General features: G+C 36.8%; 1 protein-coding gene across 12 annotated transcripts in view; it reads right to left on the bottom strand.

Annotated features, from left to right (window-relative positions):
• Positions 1–4,046: 4,046 nt before the first annotated feature.
• LOC130923491 (sorbin and SH3 domain-containing protein 1) overlaps positions 4,047–18,780 on the bottom strand; it is a 117,844-nt gene continuing 103,110 nt past the window's right edge. For 10 of the 12 annotated variants that reach the window (XM_057849236.1, XM_057849240.1, XM_057849233.1 and 7 more), the window contains 4 exons: positions 18,094–18,189; positions 17,439–17,626; positions 13,430–13,536; positions 4,047–10,666 (listed from right to left, as the gene is read on the bottom strand). In XM_057849236.1, coding sequence (XP_057705219.1) covers positions 10,599–10,666; positions 13,430–13,536; positions 17,439–17,626; positions 18,094–18,189 — 459 coding nt within the window. In that variant the 3' untranslated portion in view covers positions 4,047–10,598. The remainder of the gene's footprint in view (positions 10,667–13,429; positions 13,537–17,438; positions 17,627–18,093; positions 18,190–18,780) is intronic. The other 2 variants (XM_057849241.1, XM_057849244.1) reach the window with 1 other exon arrangement.

Consider the following 18,780-nt stretch of genomic DNA (forward strand, 5'->3'; position numbering starts at 1 on the left):
ATGTGAATTTGCATATTAAGCTTAATATTTAGCTCCAACCATTTCCAAATTTAGCATTTAGGATATAGGATATAAGATTTAAGATTTAAATTAAATATTTAGTTCTGGATTTAAAGAATCAGGTCCAAAACTTCTTATTTAAAAATGAATATTTAAGTTGCTAAATAATGTTGTAAATGTGCAAAAAAAAGTGACTCTAAAAATTTAAACCACGTTTTAAACAATGTGTGGTGCTAAATGTGAGAAAATGTTGTCATATTTTCAGCATGTGCTGCTTTACAAACGGTGCCCCATACCAGCCTCTGTCATAAAATCAACAACGTCTGGCCTGCACACAGACTTAATAAATTGGTCAGCAGTATTGCTCCCAGCATATAAAGTAGCTTACACACTGAATGCTGCTCTTCATTTACCCACTAAAATGCAGCAGCACTCTAAGCAAAATTGCCACGTGTGACCATTTGCTTCCAATTTTCTAAAATGGCGACAATCAACGAAAAAAAGAAAGTTGACTGCGACAACCAACGCTTCAAGGATAGGTGGAAATTTGACTATTTCTTTACTAAATCAACAACTGTGTCTGCCTCATTTGCAAAGAGACAGTTGCTGTTTTTAAAGAGTTCAATGTGAGGCAATATTACCAAACATGACACAGTGACATGTACGACAAGATTACAGGGAAGATACGTAGCGAGAAATCGAAGCAACTTGAAGCTAGTTTAATTTCACAGCAGCAGTATTTCGCAAGAGCCCGAGAGTTGAAAGAGAATGCCACAAAGGCTAGTTGCGAGATTGTGGAAATTATTTTTAAAAATAATAAAGCAAATGTGACACACAGAATCGCTTGCTAAAATTTGCTTAAATATATTGTTGTATGTATAGGACATCAGCCAAGGTCAGCCCCCACATTTTCACAACACCAAATCTGGCCCCCTTCGTAAAACGTTTGGACAACCCTGCTCTACACCAAAGTTTAAAATAACTAAATAGAATAAATAAATAAATAAAAATAATTCAAACAACTTGTAACTGCAATTTCTGGAAAAATTACTCTAGGTCTTTGCTGTGTGGATATACAGATCTTAGCCCCGCCCAGGTCGGTTTGGGGACATTTCGGGGACAATATCAGGTCACTTCCTGTAGATTTGGGGACATTTTTTTTTTTTGCCATTCAAAATGAATGGGAAATTTGGACGTCAATGGCTGTCAATGGCAGCACCCACCATAAGCGTCAATGGAATCGGGGACATTTGGGGGACACGTCCTATTGATATCTGGTCATTTCCTGTTGATTTGGGGACATTGTTTATTTTTGCCATTGAAAATGAATGGGAAAAAGTTTGGACGTCCATGGCCGTCAATGGCATTGACTTACATAGGCGTCAATGGAGTCCAAGTACATTGACATCAATAGAATACATTCGACATACATGGCCGTCAATAGCATCAATGCAATGTAAATTCCAATTGGAAGTGAATGGGAAATATAGACGGGGCATCCCATTAGAAATGAATTGGAAAGTTTTTGGCAAATTTCCGTGGACCCGTAAATTTTTTACCAAATTCTGAATACTTGGCAAAGACTCAGATAAAAATCTCTTTCGAACATGATATCATAGCTCAAGCTAATTTCAGTTTTCAGTGATGTCTGTCATTATGCTAGCTCAAGTGGTTTTATCAGCCAAAGTAGAATCATTTACAGCACTTAAAATTGTCCAAATCCTCTTTTTGGGCCTCTTAACAACATGTATTTTATTTTATTTTTTGTAATTTGCTTTTAATTGATTTAAAAAAAAAAGAAAAAGAAAAAAAAAATCAACTGGAAATATGGTGTTTTGAATTTGTTACTTTTTTGTGTTTTTTTTAAATTAGAAACATTAAAAAACTTTTTAAAAAAATATTTTTTTCTCAGTTTTTTAAATCATTCATCTTATTTTTCAAATTTCTTTGAAATTTTATTGTCATGAGAAACATGATCTGGCCCATTGAGTTTGACAGCAGTGGTATAGAAGATTGGATTGCATTTTTTTTTAAAGATTTTTTTTTTGTGGAATTTTTGATATTGCCTTCACTCAAACCAGGCTCCGGATAAATTTAGTTTTGGGTTTTTGAGTGACTTGTTGATAAGTATACTAGTATATTATTCGAAATGAAAATGCTTTGCTAAACCTGAAGGCGCTTGGTCGTTTGAAAACACTGAAGAGTGATCCCTCATTTTAAAAAGCGATCCCAGACGCGCCGCTTTCAGTAGGCTTGTCTTGATGTCGGTGCCGTCACTCCCGTATTACATGCAAGTTTACCATTTATGGTAGAGCTTAATCCCAGGATGTGGAATGTGCCGCTCCCAAAACTTGAATTCCTTCCAGGATTGCTGCTCAAGTGGAGTGAGAATGCTACTGTATGCTGACTGAATCAAACATTTATTGTGTGTTTACTAACACAGCCAAAGTTCTTAACTTGTTTGAACTTGAAAGTGTCAAGTTTATACAGGCTACTGTTGAATGAATCTAATCTAAATATGTGTGAATTTTGATTTTGAAGATGACAATTTAATAGTTCTATTCACAACACGTTTTAACCCTTTTCAAAAACAATGGTCACTGCAGTGGACAGATATTTAAAAGTTGACACTGAAGACCTTTAACCCTTGTAGAGCAAGTGACTATTTGTGGTAATTAAAAAAAAAAAATCATTTCATTCAATTCCACAATTTGGCATCTCTTTAATTTATTGTATTGACACTTATTATCCAAAACCATTACTAAAACTCAAATGTGCAATGGTCACGAAGCTCACTGGCAGTGATGGGGATTAATTTTATGGTTTATTTATTTATTTATTTTTTTTCCCCATTATTTCATTTATTATTATTTTCTATTGTGTGTGTGTTGGATGTCAGCCCCATTTTTCATCCCATTTTGTCTTTTTTTTTTAACTGGAAACCCAGGCGCTAGTATTGCGAAAAAATAAAGAGATTTTGATTATAAAAAAAAAACTATTTTTTCCCCTTCATTATTAATCATTATTGTATTTTATATGTATATATTTTTATAAATATAAAATAATTTATAACAATACAATTTTAATTAAAACTAAATAAATGAAACAAAATAAATTTTAAAAGTTGAATTTCTTTTCATAGTACAGAGATCCTTCGCTACTTTGCACTTCAAACTTCGTGCCCACAATCCATCACAGATTTTTTTTTTCATTTAGAAAAAAAAAAAAAAAAAAAAAAAAATACAGATGAGCTATCCCGATCCGATGACATATTCCTGCGATTTTCTTGGTCTGTTAGTGCACTGGAGTTGCCTTTTAAAGTTAACGATGATTGATAGACGTTAAGGTTTGATCTTGCAAGAGATGCTTGGAAGCCGAAACTTCAAAGCACCACATACGTCAATCATCGTTTAGCTTGTTAAACATTTGGTATGGCAACTCATTGTGTGTAAGTGAGCATCTTGAGCAGATTTGACTGGACTCACTCAATGAAGCATGTAACAAAGACAAGCATTTTTCTACTATATTCTTGTTTAAAAATAATTCGGTGGGACAGACTTGTCATAATTATTACATTTGAAGTGATTAAAAACCATTGATTATAATGTATATACATGAAAGTGTATTTTTTTTTATTATACTTTGGGAAAAGTTAAAAAACATGTCCAATAGGTGTCTCTTTCCAATGCTGAATCTGAATAAATACATTCAACACACACACAATTTTTTTTTGGGCGGTTTTTCACTTATTGCGGCAGGTGCTGGTCCCTATTAATTGCGAAAAACAAGGGATCGCTGTACTGTATTTAACGCATTGCATGCCACTGACGGCAATAGACGTCCAACCTAATTGACTGTAAATGCTCATTTTTCAGTGCCATTGACGGCAATGGCGAACTAACGTTTATTTGCCCCTCCCAGTCAAAACGGATTGGATGTCAAGTGCCATCAATGGCAACCAATGAGTTACATGAGGACCCTGAAAGTGTTTTTAAAAAAAAAATTCTGCATGAAAGGTTTATAAAATACTGCGTAACACAGCCACAGCAGTGTATAGCATCTTTATTTTCATATTGTCAATGTAACAACACTGCAAATGGAAGCAAACAAACCAAACTCGTTGCAGGTTTTGTGTTGCACACAAATTCAATCATAGCATGATCATTAAATTGAAAGCAATATTTCACGCTTTTGATACTTGCTCAGTAAAACAAGTTCTCAGTGAACATACTTCCACTATAGAGACTAGAACTAAATCGGGAAAGCATGACAACGTAAGTATTTGACAGATACATTTCAGAAATACTCATGAATAAAATGAGGCACAATTTTGCATCAAACATAAGGCATTATGAGCTCACGAATGGCAGCGTAATGTTCCTATGCATCAAACTTCCTGTGCTCAGTAATGTTTCACACTGTGACAAAATCCTTCAGGTAGATAAAACGCTGCACGTAACTAAAAATGCTTCATCTGAAGCTCTCATCAGATGCAGTCTATCTCTTATTTTACAATATTTACAATCCTTCTTATGCAATACGTCAACTCACGATGACCTTTCACCATATTTTGCATACACGGCATCACATTCAAATATCGTACATTCATACATCCTGTGATGTGTTACGACGCACAAAATGACACAAGCAAGTTGTTTTACACAATCATGTTCCTGTTGCTCTGTAATAGGAGAGAAGGTCAGCTGACTTTGAACATTATAAAACATTGGATGAGCTCAAGTTATGTGAGAACCTAAAAAAAAACAGTTGGGTCAACGGCACAGAATAAAACATGCTTTTGTGAGGTGACAATTAGTGTTGCACCGATACGGCACTAAAATGACATTATCGGTATAGGGGATTACTAAGAAATAACGTGCCGATGCCGCGCAATATGTACTTTTTGAGATTTCGTTTCCAACTACCAGTTGCCCTACCCAAGATGGCCACCAGCTACGTATACTGTCGTAAAAAAAGAAGCGTTTGTCTCCCTTTTTAAGATAATGATAGAAATCCGATTGTGTGGCATCTAATCATTCTTCTAACTGTGATTTTATATGAATTTAGTACATGTAGGCATCTAGTCCATTTGAAGTGGTAGGGTGGAAGCGAATATTCGTTTATTCGCTGCCACCCTACCACTTCAAATGGATTGGACGTCTAGTGCAGTCAGTGGCAGCCAATGAGTTAAACAGTGTCTGACCAAGCCATGATTGAATTATTTTACATTCAAGTAAGTGTGTAGAAATTTTGTATTAAATGAAAAAAATCTCAAAAAATCGTTGTAATGGTACAGTATCGGCCGATACAACACAGAATTGGGAGCCAAAATTGGTATCCGTGCAACACTAATGACCAAATACCGGAACATTCTATAAGTACTATACAGGCACACTCATAATACAGTGTTTTGTAGTCATTGTGACAACGGTCAGGAAGAAACACTTGTTTTTTACCTCAAAAAGCACACATCAGTGAGGATGAAGTGCAGATTGCTACCTTTTAAATAAAATTTTAAACCATATTATGTGAAACTCATCACTGCACAACTGTAGCTAATATGCTGTAATGCAATATCCTTCCATACTCTATAATACTGAAGGGCTACTGATAGTCTGGCAATGCTGATTAGATATTTACTCTTGAACACTCATACAGTATAAATATTGACTTTTCTTTAAACTGCCCACTTACTGGAGCAACAAGCACTAAAAATGACTAAGTAACTAATATACAGCTTGTCAAGCATATCACAGAGTTGGTGATGAATTTAAGAAGGACATTGTTAGGACTGCAGTATTCAGCAGGGAGATCGGGAATCACAGTCAATACATGTTTTTGGATTACACTATGTGATTTTGACTGGTTTCATTGTGCACTTATGCTGACTATACTGTTCAAATCAGTTTGGAAACCCAACCTGAGTTACGAAAATATCTATCCATATGTTAAAGGCCTCTTAAATAGCTATACATTTACACAACTGGAACACTGCTGTATTTTCCGGACCATAAGTCACACTTTTTTTCATAGTTTGGCTGGGCATGCGACCTATACTCAGGAGCAACCTATGCGCTGGTAAAATATACTTGTATATCTTCCAAAATATTATTTAACATTGAGCACGGAGTAAAGATTACCCATGACTAGGTGCTACAGAGCACTCTTGGCTTATGATTAAGAAGAAAGAGTAAGAGACACCAAGAAAGGGTAAGCTTATTATTTATAACTACAATTATAATGATACGAAATTATTATCGATTTAGTTGTTTGACTTAATGTATTAAGTTCTATGCAGAGGTGGGTAAAGTAGCCAAAAATTTTACTTTTAAGAGTAGCGTTACTTCAAAATAATATTACTCAAATAAGAGTAAAAGTAGTCATCCAAAAAAATGTACTCAAGTACGAGTAAAAAAGTATCCAGTGAAAAGAATACTGAAGTAATGAGTAACAGTGAGTAACTGCTTATTTATGTTTTTTTTTAAAACAATGGCATCTTTTCTCCCAGCACAAACGTATCTTTAATAACTGTTGTTATAATGATACTGTACAATAACCCATTACATAACTGCATTAAGACAAATACCGTATTGGCCCAAATATAAGACGGCCCTGATTATAAGACGACCCCCTCATTTTTCAAGACTCAAGTTTGAGAAAACAATTTTTGAGCACCAAATTAATTTTTATACAGAAAATAATTACAGTAATGATTATAACAACATATTTGAGAGAAAAAGCATGTTATTTTGCCTCATTCAAATCTTAATATCTGAACATTTAAATATGTAAACTAAAGTGCAATCACATTCTTAAATGAATGGCTTCTGGTTTTTGAAATGTAAATAAACCAATCTATTGTGATAAAACAACAAAATTGCAATAACTGCATTAACCATCAAAGTGAAGTCTAACTTTAACTGTAGTCTTGAAACAAATCTGAATAAGGATAAACATTGCAATAAAATAATGCAAACTAGTTAAACTTCAGAGTAGCCGAGATCTCTCATGACAGACCATCGCTTCAATGGCGCCATCTAGCGTCGTGAATGGGTATAACGTCTAGACCATGAATATAAGACGACCCCCACTTTTTCAGTCTTATTTCAATGCAAAAAACACCGTCTTATATTCGGGCTAATACGGTAAATAAAAAAATTATCATTGGATTAAAGAGAGACAAAAAAACACAGTAATGAAGCATTATTCGTCCAAAGAGCATGAGTGCCCTGCCCTCTAGTGGAGAAAATAGTTCCTAGTTTGAAAAGCGTGGTCAATCGGTGCCAAATAAAAACTGGGATCCGCGCTTTCGAATCATGTTGAGGGCAGCGCTCTATGTCAAATACTAAATTTATTACGGTGCTTTAAAGATGTGTGATTGAACAGGCTTGCGTGATCATAGAACCGCAAGCTTGCGTCTGATTGGTGTAATACAGTCAAGTGATTATTGCTGTAATGTCTCATTGGTGAAATTAGTAGATCTACTCTTGGCATCGCTAGCAAAAAAAAAAAAATACATATGTAGTAGTAATATGTAATATAAAGAGGATAAATGTAACGACGCTTGTGGAGCTCAAAGTAGCTGAGTAAAAGTAGCATTTTTTTTTCCACAAATCTACTCAAGTAAAAAGTATGACTTCGTAAAATTACTCTTAGAAGTACATTTTTCTCAAAAAGTCACTCAAGTAAATGTAACGAAGTACATGTAACGCGTTACTACCCACCTCTGGTTCTAGGTGCGTTTTTATTTCAATTTATTCGGCTTGCTTTTCCAACCCATCATAGGTACTTTTATAAGCTATACAAGTAGCTACAGAAATCTGGTCTTAGGGGCCATTTACACGCTAACGGGGGTGACAACGCAAAAACATTGCCAGAGAGCCCTGTCGTTTACATGGAGATGGCGTTTTGTGGGGCTAAACATGCAAAAAATTGAAAATGCATCAGCAAATAAGAGGTTTCATGCACTTTTGCGCATCCGTGTGCACGCAGTCTTCCCTACGCATAACGGTCATAAACACGGAATTAAAATAACAGCAAAACGCCACTTTTGCGTTATTGTGTAAGACCGTTGTGGTGTAAATGTGGCCTTAAATTGTCTTCGGAGCCGAGAGAAGGAAGAATGAGACCTCAGTGGAGAAGGGACGACGCAGGAACACTTTAGAGCCAAGCTGGATGACTGAAACAAACTACAAAGTGAATGCGAATCTAGTACGGCTTGGCTAAGGCAGGGGTCCCCAACCTTTTTTGCACCACAGACCAGTGTGACTTGGCTCTTTTTTCTCACGGACCGGTATTCTGGCAAATTTTGCACCCTTATAAAATTTTGCTCCCAAAGCTTTTGTGGCGGTGAAAAAAGCCGTCTGTTATATTTAGTTGGACTTAATGTTATCCAACGGTGCTAAAAACTATTTACATCATAAACATACATGTGCAACACGAAAATGGCGTAAATGAATGCTTAACGACACGGCGAAGTTGTTAAGTGAGAGAGCTGCGTGCAGTTGTTGTGTGCAGCTAACGTGGCGAACGTAAGTTAATATTCCTTTCTTTAAAAAAAGTTTGTAGTGTGTACTTTGGAATTGCTGCATTCGCGGTCATTTTTAACTTTACGCGCATGCCAAATTTGTCAGAACACCGGCAATGTGCGGCGGAAAAATACAGCAAATATAAAATAACATTTGTTTTTAGCCACATTGTGTTAAGTGCAGGGAAAATACAACTCACCCGCTGAATCAGTGGGAGGCGTGAGCTTGTTTTGTTTGTTTCAGTGCTCTCTTAGCGATGTCAGGATATTCCGAAATGACTTTAATCCAGAACCTCGGTAGAGTTGTTGTCTCAAACGTATGTTTAAGGTCGCCGTGATTTGTGATCTTTACAAGCTGATATTCCTGTTGCACAGACATGCTCGAATCACTCGGTTTTTTCACATATGGTTCACGAATCCACTCCGCAGTTTGTGGGTCATTAGTGATTGGGAAGTAGCATAGATTTTGTTTTCTTCAAGGTTGCAGGCTCATCTTTTGGCTCGTCAGGTTCCCTTTTCCCCTTAAAAAATTTGTCCAAAGACGTGTTTTTCAGTCATTCTAGTGTGGGGACTAATTATTTCCGGGAACAAATGTAATGGGCGACAACCTACGTCATACGTTATTATCGAGGCCAAGCGTACATACATATACAGAACATGACGTACTGCTAACAGTCCAATCAATGCATTTCTATGACGACCTCCCATTCTGTAGTTGTATATCTAGAGTAGACAGAAATATTGGTGTGTTAAGCGGCACAGGCCAAAGTCAATCGGCCAGAACTCAGTCGTTAATAATAATAATAATGATAATTATTATTATTAATTCTGCGCGGCCCGGTACCAAATGCGCCACGGACCGGTATCGGTCCGCAGCCCGGTCGTTGGGGACCCTTGGGCTAAGGTAACAGAACAGCTGTGAGTTACCAAAAACTATGAGTACAAGGCAGCGTACAAGATACAAAAGTTGGAAAAAAAGCAGACAAAGTGGCCTGTGTTGAGCTGAGTTGCTGCAACGTTGAAGCTAGCTAATCTAAAGGAATCTCTCTTTAGCATTAGCTCTGCGTGGCTGTGCTACGTTGAGTAAAGCAACCATACAATTATTTTGAAGTAATACTAGTTACTGTGTATCGTTACTTGGCGAAGGACAAACATTTTACTCCTCAAAATGTGACTTTATTAGTCTATGTTTTTTTGCCATCATGACGCATTTTTTTGACGAGATCGACTTAAAACCAACATATAGTCCAGAAAATACTGTAGTGTGAATCTCACGATGCTTTGAAAATCACTATTTTCTGAGAGACACTGTTAGCCTCAAAATGTTCATGATTAATCCTGTGGTTGTTTGGTTTGGTTGGATTTTCCAAAATTACCCAGCAGGATGTTACATGCTACCACGCCTGTCCTGTGGTTACCATGACACGGTATGTTTACTGTGCCAAGTGTCAGTAAACATGCTAATGCTTTAAAACGAGGTATAAAAGGATAAAGTGTCTGGAAATATTTACACAGTTGACTTCTGCTATGATGAGATATTTGTTACTGTTAAACATGTGCTTCGATTGTGTTAGACGTGGTTGCTGAGAAAAATAGAAGGCGGAAGCATATTTGGAAAAAAAAAAATTCCAAGCATGCACAAGTGAGATAAAGGTTGGGAAAACATTTTACACTGTGAATGTTTTAGCAATGCTGACTTTTCAGCTAAAAGACCCCCCAAAAAAGACCCTAAATCCAGTTCAGGTAACAAAATCTATTGCGTCATTCATCATCTGGTGTGCTGCTGGATTTAGTCAGAGGTGCTACATAAACATATGTAGTGTAAATTACATGAAGTGATTGGAAGCTTGTATGTGCATGATGAAAAATATGTTGACGTATATTTCCACAAAGAATATACTCATATAGAGACCAGCATGTGTATAAATCATGCTTTTGTTTGGGCATTGCGTATACTGTACAATTTTAACTGTGCAATTTTACATTCTTAAGAATGAACTATTAAATTTGGATAAGTGACTACCCTAACACACGTCCAAAGCATTACAAGCAAACGTGTGTTACAGTTGCTTTACAGTTTCACCTCCTTTACGTAATTCCCAGGAAAAGTCCCAAACTGATTTGTCCTCTTGGAGGTACCTGGAAATAAACAAAAATACATATCAGATTTTTGCTTTGTCTACTCACAAAACACACTAAAATAGCGTCCACGATTTCTCTTTTGATAAAGCTTACGTTCTAATTAATTTGATTAACTGTTTTAAATAACTGTTTTAAATTACTCAAAACAACACGATAAGGCAACGAATCAGTACCCTGAGCTTGAACATTAACCCTTTCATGGACAGTACCACCACCAAAAATTGTGAGTTTAACTCATTCACAGCCTGCCCAGTCACAGATTATGTGTTGTGATAGTTAGTAAAAGAGGGAAATGGATAATAACACCTACTGATGTCAATAGACGTCGAAACCATTTCAACTGGTAAGTTAAAATGGATAGGACGTTTATTGCTATCAATGGCAGTCAAAGAATTAAGTATGTGAGATCACAAGAGATATTTAAAACAAATAAACAAAAATAATTAAAATTACAATAGCAAAATACACATTATCCAAATGTTCTTTTTTTCCCCCAAATTTGTTTCAATTAATTTTTTAAAGTTTAATTCATTTAAATATATAAATAAAATATATAAAATGATGTTTTTTAATTACTCATGAGGGCACTTTTTTAAATGAGCGTTTTTTTTTATTTAATAAAATAAAAAAAACATTTAAAGCAACACTTGGTAACTTTTCAGTTTTGGTCGATTTTAGGGACGCCGATGGACAAAAGCAGTTGTGTTTTGCCTTAAGGAACACTGCGTTTCCTATGAAGACCAGCGCTGCGTTTCCCTTGAGGACCAGCGCACACCCGCACAGTGTCGTAAAATCATCGATCAATCAAAAATCAATTTCCCGGCCGCCTGCAGATGAATTAACATTTCTGTTTCCAGCGGCTGTGTGAAGGATGAATAGACAAGTTTCCGAGGCACTTCCGCTTTACTTCCTTATTTAGGCCTACAACTTCTGTTTCCGACTGTTTACCATTGAAGTCAATGGCGGTGGAGTCGAAGCTGGAATGTCTTTATACACGATCCCGGGAATGTTATTTTCATGTAGGCGGATGTAGAACCAAGCCAAGGCCTCAATGCTCCGTACCATATCGTTTTCCAAACCATGGGTGCTCGTACTCATAATACCGGAGGGAGGGAGGGAGACGTCCAAACTGCAGGCTGTATATGCGTCTCATCCTAGGCGCTCCTGCAGCCATGCCACCGCTGTTATGGAAGGTATGTGCTTCAAAAATACGAAACCTAAAATTTGGCGCATGAAACGACTTGTTGCCTTTGCTATTGATATTACGATGATGATTGTAATTACGAAGTTTAATCATTTTTACTACAACTAGCTTCTGCTACTGATGCTAGCCGCCTGTTGCTAATAGTGTTGGAATGCACCGCATAAATCCAAGTGTTACAAGTTTTTATTCATTTGTTTACAGCTGGAAAACGCTGTTAGACAAGGGAAGACAACTTGACTTGTACGTTGATGGACATTTATCGAACTACGTGCATTCCACTTTGATGATGGACAGCGATTCCCGGGAGCGGCCGAGAGAGAGGCAGGGATTGGGACAGACGGTGGTTCGCTGAGATCGCCGAGATCCAACTACGAACTTGTTAACGGCAGCATCTTTAATATATGCTATTGGAGCTGATGTCGGGTAGAAGTTGACGAGGCTCCGGAGCTCTGCGGTCTGATATCACATACTCATATGCTATTTTTGCAGTAATTTTATAAATGTGATTTATTGACCTGTTTTGCACATGCACCAATCGTTTTAAATCAAACAAGAAATGGAATCATGTCCAAATGTTTTATTGTGATCAATGCCTGCAAAAAAAGAATGACATACTATTTGTGTTTATATCATATGTACATACCTTGTAGCATTTCCTTGTAACAAAAAAATCTGTGTCAGCCTTTGCATTCTGCAAATGTAATATAATTTGTAATTTCACCTCATTTTGGTCACTCTAGTGGCCGTAGTATCAATCTATACCTCACGTCAACACAGGCTGACAGGTTGTTATAATTTTGTCCACAAATGACAACTAAGTGATACGAACTATCATCCAATCTCATCTACGTGTCATCTAGGTCATGCTGAATCAATTTTTGAAGATTCCATGGGTTGCTGTGGCTTGATTTCGTAGTATTATCGTCAACACACTGCTAACGTCAACCGGACCGGAAGTGCGAGGCAGACATTTTCCAAGATGGCGGCGCCCACATTTCACTCAGGAAACTTGACTATTGTAATAAGGTAATGGATCCAGTTGTGGCTAAACAATAGTATATGACGTTTAGCGTGTGGCTAACCCACCCCACCCCAACCGAACTATTTATTAGTAGTATTAGAATAAGATCAGAGATAAGATAAAAGAGGTGTCGTTCAACTATTTGTCAGTCGACATATTATCACAAATGTTATGAAAAGATTTTTTTAAGGTGAAAAGTTACCAAGTGTTGCTTTAAGTTGCAGATTTTTTTGTTGTTGTCAAAATGTATCCTTCAGTTAATTTTTATAATTTACTTAAAATTATTTGTGTATTTTCTTATTGACCATTGCATAGCACTACAATTGTTTGTCAAAGCAGCAGAATTTTGTCCCCGAGGCAAAAATCTAAAAACAAAACAAAACATGTAAGACAAAAAAAATAAATAAATCATATTCCGTGCATGAAAGGGTTCAAAGGATTAAGATCAGTCGGCAGAAGCCCACTATAGAAACATACGAGATGACCCAGTAAGACTGACTGCATTCGTCAGGAATGTAAGGCCTGCGGTACATACCAACAAACCAGCCGTCATCACATTTCTCCATGACGCTGACGAGATCTCCCTCTTGCAGCTCGAGCTCGTCTTCGTTCTGCGGCGCGTAACTGTACAGAGCTTGGAAGCTGGAGTGGAGCAAAGTAGAGGAAACACTGGTAAACACTAAGAAAGGACGGAAATCTGAGAGCAGTAATAAAGAATCAGATAAATGACAAATCCACCATATGGCTCTTTATTTCTGTCTTTTGACTAGACATTCTTAAGGAGGTACAAGACCAAAAATGGACATTTTCTGGTTTTACTCCTAAGTAACAATTTAGGTTCCTATTTTCAATGTAAAACCTATGACAAACACATTTTAATTAGGGCTGTCAAACAATTAAAAATTATAATCGAGTTAATTACAGCTTAAAAATGAATTAATCGTAATTAATCGCAATTCAAACCATCTATAAAATATGCCATATTTTTCTGTAAATTATTGTTCAAATGGAAAGATAAGACACAAGACGGATATATACATTCAACATACGGTACATAAGTACTGTATTTGTTTATTATAACAATAAATCAACAAGATGGCATTAACATTATTAACATTCTCTTAAAGCGATCCATGGATAGAAAGACGTGTAGTTCTTAAAAGATAAATGTTAGTGCAAGTTATAGAAATTTTATATTAAAACCCCTCTTAATGTTTTTGTTTTATTAAAATTTGTCAAATTTTAATGTATTCTATTGATAATATGGTTGATATTTTCAACGACCATTTCCAAACTATTTTTCATTTTGCAGAAAGTTCAGAGTGCTTCATTATCTTCTTCACAAATTTGGCACACTTGCCTATTAATCTACATGAGTATTTTGAAATTACGGGTTTTATTTTTCAAGTTTGTATGTATATGTGTATATATTTGTTTGAAATGGCGCTACCTAGCAATTATGAAAAAAATACCATATTTTGCAGCAGGAGTAAGTGGTAACCAATCATAAGTAGGCATCTATTTACCATGATAAACACGCAAACTATATCTCGCCAAAGAATTGACATAATTTCACTGGTCAATAGTGTAATAATTTTCACAAAATTTGAAGAAACATATCAAAATTATACATTTAAGGTTTGTCAGACTGAGAAAAGTCATTTACTTGCAAAGTAGGTCAAGTATTTCAATGCAAAATTAAGAAACATTCCACTAACTAGCAAACAAATTTAAACCTGGTCCGAAAAATTTAAAAAGAAAGGCTGTGTGTTTGGCAAGAACTTTACTACTACAAATATTAACACTTTTGAAATTGATCATAGCATTTAAAAACTGAATTTCTCCTTCAAATTTCAAATAATGACATTTAAAGCAACATTAGGTAACTTTTCAACCTTTACAAAATATTTTCATAACATGAGTGAAGATATGTCGACTGACAACTAGTTGAATGACATCTTTTTTACTGTATCTTGAGGGGGTCTGTATCTCTTTCACTGGCACTAAATTAACTTTGAGGAGAGTGGCAAGAGCCCTCCCACACAAAAAAACTACAAATGTGCTGACCCCCTTACGTCATACGTCACTTCCCCCATTCATTATAAAGACAGAAGTCGATGCTAACGCTTTCATGAGAATTTTGCAAAGATGGCAGAGCAATAGAGGCAAAATGTTTTGTCCGAGGAGGAAAAAATAAGAGAGGCTCCCAGGATAAAGGATACTCAAGAATAAACATTGGCCCGGCTTTCACTCGCTGGCGTGACGACCCGCCCCCAACCGAACTCGTCGAGGAGTTCGAGTGGAGTGGAGTGGAGGGGTGTGTTAGCCACATCGTTTCTAACCTTCATAGGCTATTGTTAGCCACCACTGGATTTACCACCTCATTACTTTTCATCCTTCACACAACTGCTGGAAACAAAAATGTTGTTTAATCCATCTGCAAGCGACCATTATAATTGTACGACACTATGCTAGTGTGCGCTGGTCCTCATGGAAAACGCAGCACTGGTCCTAATGGGAAATGCAGTCTTCCTAAAGGCAAAACACTACTATACTACAGCTTTTGTCCACCGGTGTCGCTAAAAACGAACAAAACTAAGAAGTTACCAAGTGTTTCTTTTATATGTTCTACGCCTTAAAAGTTTAATTTCATTGAGCTAGATTCAGTAGTTTCTGATATACTTGCTATATTTGCTTTAAGATATATAATTTTTTGGTACACACTGTACAATACATTGCATTGTCTACCATTGTATTGCTGAGATCTCTACCAACATGCCCATACAGTGGGGCAAATAAGTATTTAGCCAACCACTAATTGTGCAAGTTCCCCACTTGAAAATATTAGAGAGGCCTGTAATTGTCAACATGGGTAAACCTCAACCATGAGAGACAATATGGGAAAAAACCCCCAAAAATCATATTGTTTGATTTTTTAAGAATTTCTTTGCAAATCATGGTGGAAAATAAGTATTTGGTCAATACCAAAAGTTAATCTCAATACTTTGTTATGTACCCTTTGTTGGCAATAACGGAGGCCAAACGTTTTCTGTAACTATTCACAAGCTTTTCACACACTGTTGCTGGTATTTTGGCGCATTCCTCCATGCAGATCTCCTTTAGAGCAGTGATGTTTTGGGGCTGTCATTGGGCAACACGGACTTTCAACTCCTTCCGCAGATTTTCTATGGGATTGATATCTGGAGACTGGCTAGGCCACTCCAGGACCTTGAAATGCTTCTTACGAAGCCACTCTTTTGTTGCCCTGGTTGTATGTTTGGGATCATTGTCATGCTGAAAGACCCAGCCACGTCTCATCTTCAATGCCCTTGCTGATGGAAGGAGATTTTGACTCAAAATCTCTTGATACATGGCCCCATTCATTCTTTCCTTTACACAGATCAGTCGTCCTGGTCCCTTTGCAGAAAAACAGCCCCAAAGCATGATGTTTCCACCCCAATGCTTAACAGTGGGTATGGTGTTCTTCAGCTGCAATTCAATATTCTTTCTCCTCCAAACACGAGAACCTTGTTTTTCTACCAAAAAGTTCTATTGTGGTTTCATCTGACCATAACACATTCTCCCAGTCCTCTTCTGGATCATCCAAATGCTCTCTAGTGAACCTTAGACGGGCCTGGACGTGTACTGGCTTCAGCAGGGGACACGTCTGGCAGTGCAGGATTTGAGTCCCTGGCGGCGCATTGTGTTACTGATAGTAGCCTTTGTTACTGTGGTCCCAGCTCTCTGTAGGTCGTTCACTAGATCCCCCCGTGTGGTTCTGGGATTTTTGCTCACCGTTCTTGTTTTCATTTTGACGCCACGGGGTGAGATCTTGCATGGAGCCCCAGATCGAGGGATTATCAGTGGTCTTGTATGTCTTCCATTTTCTAATAATTGCTCCCACAGTTGATTACTTTACACCAAGGGTTTTACCTATTGCAGATTCAGTCTTCCCAATCTGGTGCAGGTCTACAATTTTGTCTCTAGTGTCCTTCGACAGCTCTTTGGTCTTGGCCATAGTGGAGTTTGGAATCTGACTGATTGAGATTGTGGACAGGTGTCTTTTATACCGATAATGAGTGAAAACAGGTGCCATTAATACAGGTAACGAGTGGAGCCTCGTTAGAAGAAGTTAGACCGCTTTGACAGCCAGAAATCTTGCTCGTTTGTAGGTGACCAAATACTTATTTTCCACTATAATTTGGAAATAAATTCTTTAAAAATCAAACAATGTGATTTTCAGTTTTTTTTTCACATTCTGTCTCTCATGGTTGAGGTTTACCCATGTTGACAATTACAGGCCTCTATAATCTTTTCAAGTAGGAGAACTTGCACAATTGGTGGTTGACTAAATACTTATTTGCCCCACTGTATATGGTTTTATTGTTGTCATTTTCAATGTTTTTGGTGGCTGCAACTTCTGAACAAATGCCATGCATGCTTCTATGTTAACGTCCTAATACAGTATAGTTGTAATGATCACACTTCCCAATAATTTTGTGTTGATTTAACAACAAAATGTACATGCTGTTGGTCATACTTACGTTCCACCGTTGAGACGGCTTGGCTCTGGGCTGCTGCTGTGGGACAGGGGTTGCTGGGAAATGATGAGAGATTGTTTACTGGGGTGGGAGTGCAGTCTGTGAAGTGCGTTGAGAGGGTGGTGGGAAAACTTGCTGCAGTACCTCACTGAGGTCTCAGCTATATTCAAGATCTCATTACACACTGCCTCCTAGTAGTAGTAGTAGTAGGTGAGTCCCAGTAGAGGTTTAGGTTGAAAGGAAGGGAATAAATGAAGGCGTACAAAGAGTGAAGGGGCAAATGGGGACAGGAAAGCAGGTCCAGTGAGTAGAAAAGAGGAAAAGGAAGTGATCCGTTAAAAGTCACAGAAGAGCAGATGAACGTGGAGACCAGGAAGGAAAGCATGGAAAGGCAAGACAAGCAGTGAGTTCATGTACAGGAAAAATGAAATATTAGTTTGAGTATTTACTTTGAGAATATGCATGCAGTATTAAAAAAAAAAAAGTAGATGCAGCTCTTGAAGATTGCATTTGAATGTTTCGCAGCAAAGTGAAGATGAATATGAATGATTCAAACTGTACAATGTTTGAATAAATGAAGTGAGTTGAAACTTAGCAATTGCATTAATATAAAATCGGGCTTAATCATGCCCAAAGATTGAATGGGAAAGAAACTTACTGCCAATGAGTTCATGTTGTTGTTATCGTGGATATCAAACAGCATTACAGGGCTTCTGGAATTCCGTCCGTGGTGATCAACGTCATTTGGCGGTAGCTGCAAGAAAAACGACATCTCATTAGTGAATAATGATAATAATAATAATTAGTGAGAGAAAAAAAATCTTTCAGGATTGCACCATATTTCATTTTACATCACAGAATGACAAGGTTTGGAAAAGAGCTCTACAAGTATCCATCTTTTAGTCACTGATTGAAATATGCTGTATGTCGTATGAATACCGACCATCAAACGATCAGACTGAGATGCATAACAAATGATCGAGAAACACAAGCAACAATCTAAACAACTGTGGGTTAGTTGCACACTACATGCAAAACTGCACCCAACAACAATGTTGTAAAGTTTCTATTCTACACTTATGGTAAAATAATGGTAGCTATAATTGCCAGAATTTTACCGTGGAAAAATGGAAAAGTATAAAATACACATCAAAATTGCATATTGCCTATAAATCTTAAAATATATATTTTTTTAAAATAGTAAAATTATAATAGGAAAAATTTAATATTTTTTACACTGACTGTATTGTATAGTGCCTATCAATTTTAAAATAGTTTTTTTAATAGAAAATCATAAAAGGAAAAATTTAATATTGTCATTTTTTTTTAAACACTGATGTAATCA

This window comes from Corythoichthys intestinalis, chromosome 10 (assembly GCF_030265065.1).
Source record: "Corythoichthys intestinalis isolate RoL2023-P3 chromosome 10, ASM3026506v1, whole genome shotgun sequence".
NCBI classification, from domain to species: domain Eukaryota; kingdom Metazoa; phylum Chordata; class Actinopteri; order Syngnathiformes; family Syngnathidae; genus Corythoichthys; species Corythoichthys intestinalis.